This window comes from Chenopodium quinoa, unplaced genomic scaffold (genome assembly GCF_001683475.1).
Source record: "Chenopodium quinoa cultivar QQ74 unplaced genomic scaffold, ASM168347v1, whole genome shotgun sequence".
NCBI classification, from domain to species: Eukaryota; Viridiplantae; Streptophyta; class Magnoliopsida; order Caryophyllales; family Amaranthaceae; genus Chenopodium; species Chenopodium quinoa.
In genome coordinates this window covers 29,252-39,369 of record NW_018743252.1, presented here as the reverse complement: position 1 = coordinate 39,369, position 10,118 = coordinate 29,252, and the positions used below count along the sequence as shown (strand labels likewise).

Here is a 10,118-nt window from a genome sequence, read left to right as displayed (position 1 = left end):
ACCTTGATTAATAATGGACATAAATGCGTCAAATGCAATGATTGGATCAAATGGATCTTACATTGTTGAAAACCGAGTCAATTAGAACAATTAACAACCTAATATCTATTTATGGCCTATAAATATGAATATCACTTTCAAAGAGCTTTCCAACGGCATATTATAAGCCCAATTCCGAGTTAAAACGAAGACGTTATCATCAAAATACTAAACTAGGCCCTAAAACCGACATCCTTTCACTAAAACGATCATATCTTTTGATCCACAACCATTTTTAACCTAATTCTAACGGCATTGGAAAGTAGACAATCAGATCTTTCCAATGATATCTTATTTGTCGTAATTCGACTTCGTAATAAAAAGTTATGAAAGTTTTAAAAATGTATTTTCGTATAAGGCAAAACGCACCGCGCGCAACTTTGAGGCACATGCATGTCTTAGAGTTGCGCTTGGCACTCTAGCGCGACTTTGAGAGTTGCGCACGCCTGCTGACGCCGCGGCTCTAAAACCCTAAACCTAGATTCCTGCGCCAATAAATAGGGGTCTTTGTTAGCCCTAATAACAAGAGAAAAATCAGAATTAAAACCTAGAATTCGAAAAACCCTAATCTCTTAAGTTCTCTTACTATCATATTGCTTTTCCTCTCTTTTCCCAACTACTCTCCAACCCTAATTTATTCTACTGAAGCCTTGGAGGTACAAAGAAGAATGAAGGTCCATAAACATCCAAAACAAAAATCTAGCAAACAAAGGAGAATAGTTAGTTTCCTTAGCACTTAGATCAATCGCCTTTTTCTTCATGTTTTAAATAATTTTAATCAATTAATTAGTGTTGTTTGATCACTTTAAAAGGGTTTTTTAATTGATTAATTCACAAGTATTAACTCGTTAAATAAAGATACAATTGAATAATTAATTTGTTGTTTTATCACCTACGTCAAGACGAATATTGTTTATTTCTTGTTCCTTTCACGAATTTGAATTAAAAAGAATAACGACATTTGTTGCAATGTAGACTTTTTGTGATTAATGTATGTATATAAAATCAACTAATTTAGTTTTTAGGAATCGCATTGCATATATTATTTGGTAATGAAATTGTGAAAAAGGAAGAGCTAGTAGAGGCCGCACTAGGGCTAGGATTGCGATTTTCAAAGAGAGTTTTTTTAGTACCCTTGCTCCTGAACTTATTTCTGGTTTAGTAGGCCAATTTGGGCATAGTAAACTTATGATCCATGCTAATTATTCCTTGAACACTACTTGGGAGAAAGGTATGAACGAGGTTTATGAGTTTTCCTAAAACTCATTGGCGACTCTATTGGTTTCTTATAAAAAAAATAATGTCAGACTCAATTCTAATTCAAGGTCTCCCAAACAGTCAGGAATTCAAATCCTAACACACCCTAAAAAGTGTAAAATTCTAGGCTTTTAAAGGACCATGGGCATAGAGGAAATGAGATCCCCAACGATGGGCTACCTTCCTCACACAATGAATCAGTTAGGGCATCCATCCGCACGAAAAATGTAAGGTTACATGCTAAACAATCTTTACTTGTCTGTCGGAGCTAGGATTGCCACGACTTCTGTTGGCCAAGTCATGATACCACCCTCTTTCCAAGTGTCGTCATGGTGCTGAAAAATCTTGTCCATTCCGGCCCTCTGATTTAATGAAAAAATCTTGTCAGTCTTTATTATATAATAATAAAAAAAAAAATAAAAACATCCAACCCTAAAGTGTAAAGTAGAGTATCATACTAACTCATCTAGGGCATCATCATGGGTCTGCATCGGTTCTGGGTTAATGGAATCTATGAGCCATATCTTCGAATCCTTCAAATGGAACGTAGCACACCACCAGAGATCATTCAATAAAACTAGGACAAATACCTTGCAAATGAAATGAAAATGTGATCTTAATTATATGAAAATGTGACCAAAAGTATAATATTACCACCCTAAAGCAAGTAGAACTCTTAACAGCTATATTCCTTAACGAGACATCACGCAAAGGATGCCAATATTTCACAACAATTTCTTCGGGGGATCGAGACTATTCTAGTAAGCTTATCTGCAAAATATATATCCCACAAAAGAACACTGATAAGATCAATAAAGGAACTAAAGTCACAACCCCTCACAAAATCAAGTTGACATTAACAAAATGGAATGCCACGGATTCAACATCACCCTCTTACTACCTCCCTTGAACTGCACAGACCACTCCTAGGTGTACATCTTAGAAGCAGTCTTGACGTACTGCGTCCCGACATGCTTCCGGCAACACACAATGACATTACAAAATTCCATATAAACATCCTGCCCTTCGCATTTATTCAAAGTCGGACCCCTGCACATACATGTCAATTATAATATTCAAAATCAATTAACTTGAAAATGTAGATCCTGAATCAGAAAATGGAGTGATTCTTCCAACAAAACCCACTTTACCTATTCATTTTGGGAGTCCAAGAACGAACATAAGTAATGATTCTCCTATCCTCCTTGGTAAGCACTTGACCCTTTTTCGCTTATTGCAATCCCTTGGCAGAAGTTTTGCGGGGTCGTATCCCAACACTATGATCCCTTTTACTCTGACCTCCTTCACTATTCTTTTGGACATCCTCATCCTGGACACCACCCCCATTACTAGTACTAAAGTCATCCTCTAAACCACCATTATCACCCGTACAAAAGACACCAAAAACCGCACTGAAATCAACATCACCTACTTCTTGGTTCTATGCACACATCACCAACACACAAAATATTCCTTCAAATGTTACACTTGGAAGCCAACAATTCAACATGACCAGAACAGAATATACGTTCAAATCAAACCAAAAAAATGTAATGAAAAACTCATTTCATAGAAACCAAAGTAATCATCAAGTTTTCAAGCAATATTACCATAAAAACAAAAAACACTCAAACTTTGTGTCTTTATAACAAAACTTATAAATTAAGTGTTAGCAATACTCAAAACATACTCGGTAATTTTGGCTAAAACAAAACCATATAAAACCTCAGTTCTAGATTTGATTTCGTTTCATTCACAATTCATTCACTCATCTTAATGACTCACCAAGTTTGTAAAACTAATGTCGACATGCGAGTCATGAAATATGTCATTTTGCGGTTCTTATACATGTGGCACTTCGACTCTTACCATGTGTGCCTCACCAGTAGCCTCAAAGTTACCCTCAGCAGCAGCCACCTAACTAGCAGCCTCAGAGTGTGCCTACTTCTCAGCCTGATTTTCAGGGCTCTCGGTGCGCTCATTATTATGCTTCGCAAAAGGAATAACATGGGCTGCAGCACTGGTCTGCTGAGACTATCTCACCCCTGCAACACCAGCACCAACTGCACAAACATGGGCTTCTCCATTTTCATTACATCATCTTCGACCTAAGAGGTAACATTTTGAATTAAATCTCTAACACTTATTTGCTTATCACCCATAACTATCTTATCATCAAGTTTTCCAAGTCTTTCGTCAAGAGAACTCGCCTTATCTACGTTATTTTGTTTGCCACCAGAATCCTTCCCAAAGAAGACAACAACACCGATTTAGCGAGTTTCTTCTCTATAGGATCTTGAATAACAACCCTATACCCGGAGCTATACAATTGCTCCAGCCGATGCAGCCATGGGGTGAGCTTCTCCTTAAACCATTCGGGAGTCATACGCCTCAACACCTACATACAACAAACCACAAAACAAACAAAATTCAGAATGCTTATAACCAAAAGAAACTAAAGGAAACCAAGTATTGTAACCAGATTTACAATAATAAATTTCTTAGTGAAATTCAATACAAAAATCAGCTTCTGCTATTCTATCTTTAAACCAATCAATGAAGAAGCAGATATGTGTATCACAATCATAGTAAATACATAAGCAACTACTCCTAAACCTCAACAAATACAACCCAATACCAAAGTCTAAGTAACAAGTACTTTAATTAAAAATTCATAGTCTTATGCATACCTCATTAGCAATAGAAATTTCATATGGCTTAACACTGTCCTGTGGAACCCAGGGATGCCTCACTACAAGAAAACACGGTATTTTCAATGGGTAGTTTCCGATGGCCACATAAAACCCTCGAAAAATACATAATTTTCGATGGTTTTAGTGGATATAGGTAATTCCCAACGACAATTTATAAATTCCAATGGATAAAGCCGAAAATTTCCCATGGCCTTTAAAACCATCGGAAAAATAATTTTCGATGGCTTTTCCGATGAAAAAAGCCCTCGGAAATTTCCTACGACTTTTAAAACCGTCAGGAAAAATATAGATTTCGATGGATTTTAAAGCCATCGAAAATTTCCTATGGCCTTTAAAGCCATCGAAAATTTCTGATGCCTAAAAACCATCGGATAATATATATTTTCTAACGGTTTTGATAGCTATAGGAAATTTTAGAGGGCTTGTTAACAAAAAATCGTCGGAAAGTTTTTTTTTATAAAAAGAAACCCCTAACCCTAAACAAGTCCCCAGTCACCCATTTCCCCTTTTCCATTTCCTTTTCTTCTCATTTCCTCTCTCTCTCTCTTTTTTCTTTCCTCTGTTCTCTCGTTCTTCCTCTATTTTCTTGAACTTCTTCTCTTTCTTCTGTTCTCACGTTCATCTCTTTCTCTCTTCTCATTTTCCCCTCTTTCTTCTCTCTTCTTCTTATCATCCCCTCTCATTCTTCTCTCACTTCTTCTCATCATATGTTCTAGGTTTTTAACATTTAAAACAAACTCAGGTTCTTGAGGCCAAATTTGACCGTATAAACTCTAGATCTAGAGTTTTCATGGTTGAATTTGGCCTTATAAAACCAAATTCGAAATTTTGAGTGGTATATTTTGAGGTATGTTTTCGTTTTTTAAGTTTTCTTAATTATAATATTATTTTTGAGTTTCCTTTTTTTTTTTTTTTTTGATTTTTTGGGTTGTGGTTGATTAATTATGGTGGTTGGTGTTAGCAATGTAGATTTCGGGTGGTGGGGTTTGGGATTCATGTTTTAAGGATATGGTGGGTGTCTGGGTCTGGCTCGTTGGTTAGGGTTACAATTAAGGTGGGTGGGTCTGGGATCGTGGGTTAGGATGGGGTGGGGGGAGGAGTGGTGGTGGGCTGGGTTGTAAGGGAGGGAAGGGGATGGGGTAGTGTGAGCGGTGGCGTCGAGGGTGGTTTTGGGTTTTTTTTTTTATTTGTGCCAATGGAAAAGCCGTCGAAATTTCTGACGGTTTGGTTGACCATCGTAACTTTTCGACGGTTTTTCCATCAGAAATCTATGATGGTTTCAGCCATCGGAAGTCTCCGATGGCTTTTAAAAACAATCGGAAAAATTGATTTCCAATGGAAACTGATGAGGGGGTTTCGGGTTTCCGATGGCACATTTCCGATGGAAAATCGTCGGAAACCAATCTTCCGACGATTTTTAGGTGATTTTCAATGGATTTAAACCATAGGAAATATGCTTTTTTCTAGTAGTGCGTCTCTGTAGGCTCAAGAATCCAATCATGATATCATCTTGCTCCTTCCTCGTAGCAACATACATTTTAACAATTAATTGAGCAGCCTTTTTTGAGGATATCCCAAACCTCCTGTGTTATCTTTTGCACCATACAACTTCCGAATTACGTCAACCATCTTCTCCTTCAAAGCCAAACCACCATTAGAAACCCTCCAAGGAAAATGCACCTCCATTGTGTAGGTCACAATGGTAACAACCTACCATCACCCGCTTCAAAAAGACTCCTTTCACCATCAACCCTACTCATCAGCCAATAAGAAAACTGCCGACTTAACTTCATATTCTTCGGCTTAAAAAGGTCACCAAACCCACTTCTTTCGACAATCAACTGCCTATCCTCATCCAACATATCACTAACAACACTAACTTTACATGTGAAATTTGCAGACTGAAAAATAAAAAACAAGGAAAAAATATTAAACAAATCAGGTCTCACAACACTAAATTATGCACACCCAAACTACATCCCAAGACTTAACACTGAATTGTACCTTCCCAGATTAGTATGTTTGTTACGTTACAACAACAAGGTTCTTCTGCTTCACCTTCTGACAGAAAAACGGGTTCCTCAACCTGCAGTTAACAAAGTCAAATGACAGATTATAAATAAATTTCAAAACCAAAATTAATTAAATAACACAAACTCTTACCTTACAATGAACAACCAAACACACATTCACCAAATCCACACTCATTTCATGAAACCTCAATCAATCACAAAACTTATTCAATATATCATAAACATATTCACAAGACCAAACGAATTCAGCATATATTAACAGACCTATTGAATCCAGCAATCATGCGAACTATATGATGGGAACAATGTATCACAGACTGGACAAATTAAATTAATTGAATCCTGAGCATAATGCAATCTAATTGGACAAGCAAGACAGTGAATCATATTCGTACATGCTAAAATTCACACATACTAAAATTCACACAAGCAACCATTACACTGGAACATGCAATCACTCCACATCTTTACTTATAATAGAATATTCCAACATACCTCGATTACCATCTTTTGCTCTTCAACATCGGCTCTCTTCCTACTCTTCGGTCGCGACGGCGGCGATGGCGGAGCCTTCCTATTTGCAGCAACTTTTCTTCTACTCACTGGGCGCATGACATGGCCCCTTTGCTTTCTTCAACATACCCAGATTTTTCCTTGGGGCTGCTTCATTCTTCGCCGAACCACTACATTTTCCTCCTCTTCATATGACTGATCTTCGAATTCACTTCCCTGATCTGGTTCTTTAACATAATCTTCATCTTGAGAAAAATCATCCTCATTCTCAGACCTCAGTTACTCATAATCAAATTCCATATCTTGCCTGGGATCCAGCTCAGGGTGCTCAATAACTGCTTCCTTCTGCTTCCTTTAGTAAGGGTTGTCCTTGCTGTAACCAGCTGGATAATCCCTCATGATCTGACTAACAGTGGCCTTGAGATACACAAACCAAACCAATTTAACCCCCAAACACCAACAACTTAAGGGGAAAAAAAAGGAAAACCAAAATTAAATTTAATACAGTTACTCACCTCATACTACTTCTTAGCCTATAGAAGAGTCGTCCTTCGTAAACACTATGGCTAAGGTTGTTTGACACACACGCACACAAGCCATTTAGATGTTTAGGACGACAACAAAACAAAGACAATTCACAAAAAACAAAAAACAAATAATAAAATTGCAATACCAATCCAGTCATCAAAGCCATATAATTGATTCATACAAATACCACACTTGACAAACAAAACATCAATGTTAAACTTTTATCTCAAACAAATTAAAGTGTGACCTAATATCAATATTTATTAAACAATGTCAATCCCAAAAAAACTAATCAACAACAATGCCAATTCAATCTCAATAGTTCATTCAAACTAAAGCTTAAGTTTCATTAACAGAAAACATCATACCTACTACTCAAATATTAATTCAAGCAACCCCATTTTTTTCACACCCTCTCTATTTAATTGACAATTCAATTATACAAAACTAGATCATCTCACTTTAAGCAATATATAAATAAAAACTTTCATGTCATACTAAAAACCAACTCATAACATTTCAAAATAATGAATATAACACTTCAATAGCTTGGGGAAATGACTAAATACAATAACAATAACTACTATAACACCAAAAAAGGGTCTAAATTCAATTACAATGTCTTTCCAGTTAGTAAATCCGTATAATTGATTCCCATACTTGCCAAACAAAACTTCAATGTTAAACTTCTATCTCAAACAAAGTGTGAGCTCAAATCAAAATTAATTAAACCAAAGATTACCTAATCTTAAAATACAAACATACCCCATCTAAGTATAAACAGTATATAATAACATACTTTTCCGTCAGCAATTCATTTGTAATTTACTTTCAAAAACCAACTAATTACAAACACTACCACATATAACACCGTAAACTTAATCTTTCACAGGATTAATTCCGTTTAACATCACTCACACAACACATAAAACTCAATCAGTAAAAATTCATCCAAATAATACAAAGCTCCATTATTCATACAAACCTGAATTTTAAAATCATAATAATAAAAAGCTCCTTTATCTCAATTCCATTCACAAATCGACTCATCACTTCTGCAAATAGCAACAAAAATATTTCACTCAAATTTCCAGTTACAATACAATACTATTTTTTTTAATTAACAACAGAAAAATGAAGCCCTAATTAAAAAGATTATCTCTAAAGACAATACTACAGGATTAATGCAACAAGATAATTTAAAATTTATAAACCCTAACTTATTTAGACTATTGTAATAATTCAGCAATCGCAAAACCCTAACTTATTCTATTTCAAAATGAATAAAACATTCCAAATCCCTAACTTCTATCACGAATGATAATTTTATATGTACCATTTTATAATATAATGCCATCAGTCCGAAATAACCTATTTTAATTCCAAATTCACCCGATTTCCAGATACCAATCAATTTGTAACATCACAAACTCTATATTAAACTATATCCTTTCAATTAATAACATTTTCCATTCATTTACGCATATTCACACCAGTTATACTATAAATTAGTCAAATTTTCCTTAATAATTACTCAAATCTCATAAACCCTAACTTCAAAATTCGCCATCAACAAACAGAATAATAACTTACTTGTTGGGGGAAGAAAAGTGAGAACGCTGTTCGAAATCACCGGAGGACTCAAATCGCAATCTTCAATTTGCAAGCATCCAATCGCCAACTTTAACTTCGCAATTTTCGCCTTTTGTTTTCGTGATCCTGTTTGAATTCAAACCCTTCGTTTTCTCTCTCCTCTCGCCACCCTTTTTTTTTTTTTCTTTCTTTCTTTCTTTCTTTTTTCAACTTTCCAATTGCCTTTTGATTTACCCTTATTTTTAATTAAATTATTTACTCCAGCAAACAATAATCAGGAGGGGGTCCACCACTTTCCTCTTTCTCTTCAATTAAATAGACGATTACATTTAAGCCCTTCCCTTGAGTCCTCAAAAACTAAAGTTCCTTGAGGCTGAGAAATACTCATAAAAGGATGCAGGTTATAGTAGTACGTAGGAGTTAAAGTAGAGGTGATCATTAGGCAGGCCGGGGCGGGCCAAAGCTAAAAAATTATGACCACTTCTCGGGCCGGGCTGGGTCAAGGTTCGGGCCAGAATTTTGGTGCCCAAACCGGCCCAAAATGGTTTGGCCGTGCGGGCTTTTCGGAATGGGCCTAAAAAATCAACTAAAAATATGCATAAAAACGCATTTCCAAACCCGCAAAAAAAATATTTCGGGCCGAGCCAGACCCAACCCGATTTTCGGCCAAAAAATTCGCCCAAAATCAGGCCGGGTCGGGCCAGGCTAACTTTGATCACCTCTAAGTTAAAGGTAGGTAGAATTATTAGATTAGGGGATTTAGTTTTAGTTAATTTTGTTTTCTTTATCTTTAGTTTTATTTTTATGCTTTTTTAGTGTTAGAATTTTGATGTTTTTGACTTTTACATTATTATACTAGTTTTCAATATTATTGTTTTCTTTATGTTTCCTTTAATTACTTTGATTAGTTTAGTTTTAATTATGTTTGAGTAGTTTTCCATCTAGGGTCTTGGGGATCCATGAATAATATGAAAGGATGATTTATTATTGTTGATTGTTAATGCTTTGAATTAATTTCACATTGATTGTTATAATGTTATGCAATTAGATTTGTGCAGGTTTAATGTAGGAGTTATACAATATTAATTCGAGAATCGACATATGAGAATTAAGATTAAGGCCTAGTTTCATTAGGTAGAATTAAATTACAAATGGTTAAGTCAAGATTCGAGATATGTGATTTAATATCGCTAGGTTAATTATGTGATAATAATGCGTAGCGAAAGCCCTTTATAGTTTGGTTAATTTATATATTGAAAATTAATTGTTGTCTTTCATCCCGGAATATTATTTATTGGTGAACTTATGCCCTACGCTTTTATTTCTTTGATATTCTCTTAGTTTAATTATTTCTCTTAGTTTAACTTATAAAAATCATACTTGTTACTTGCTAATTTAGATTATAATAATTTATTAGGAGTAAAAGAACATTGTTTCACCT

The 10,118-nt window shown here is 35.4% G+C and overlaps 1 protein-coding gene across 12 annotated transcripts; it reads right to left on the bottom strand.

The window, feature by feature from the left end:
- Nucleotides 1-1,005: 1,005 nt before the first annotated feature.
- Nucleotides 1,006-9,049, bottom strand: LOC110734964. 12 transcript variants are annotated; one of them, XR_002513948.1, is made up of 7 exons: nucleotides 8,678-9,036; nucleotides 6,539-8,139; nucleotides 6,015-6,096; nucleotides 3,987-4,048; nucleotides 3,166-3,694; nucleotides 1,755-1,886; nucleotides 1,006-1,658 (listed from the first exon to the last, which is right to left on the bottom strand). XR_002513948.1 is itself a non-coding variant. In XM_021915085.1 (7 exons), the coding sequence occupies exons 4-7, from the start codon at nucleotides 6,653-6,655 to the stop codon at nucleotides 3,512-3,514; spliced, it is 444 nt and encodes a 147-aa protein (XP_021770777.1). In that variant the 5' UTR covers nucleotides 6,656-6,973; nucleotides 7,072-7,122; nucleotides 8,070-8,139; nucleotides 8,678-9,036; the 3' UTR covers nucleotides 2,848-3,511. The 12 variants fall into 12 exon arrangements, 6 of the variants coding, with proteins under 6 accessions (XP_021770777.1, XP_021770776.1, XP_021770774.1 ...); XR_002513947.1 differs by lacking the exons at nucleotides 1,006-1,658; nucleotides 1,755-1,886 and adding exons at nucleotides 1,895-2,346; nucleotides 2,448-2,737 and having other exon boundaries at nucleotides 3,082-3,694; XR_002513949.1 differs by lacking the exons at nucleotides 1,006-1,658; nucleotides 1,755-1,886 and adding exons at nucleotides 1,895-2,346; nucleotides 2,448-2,737.
- Nucleotides 9,050-10,118: the final 1,069 nt, after the last annotated feature.

Bases quoted from the DNA above. Each gene is read 5' to 3' on its own strand.
- LOC110734964 (XM_021915084.1), bottom strand. From the start codon at position 6,655: ATGCGCCCAGTGAGTAGAAGAAAAGTTGCTGCAAATAGGAAGGCTCCG. The intron at 6,097-6,538 runs GTATGTTGGAAT...TGTTAACTGCAG, and splicing joins AGCAAAAGATGGTAATCGAG to GTTGAGGAACCCGTTTTTCT. The intron at 4,049-6,014 runs GTACAATTCAGT...GTTTTCTTGTAG, and splicing joins AAACATACTAATCTGGGAAG to TGAGGCATCCCTGGGTTCCA.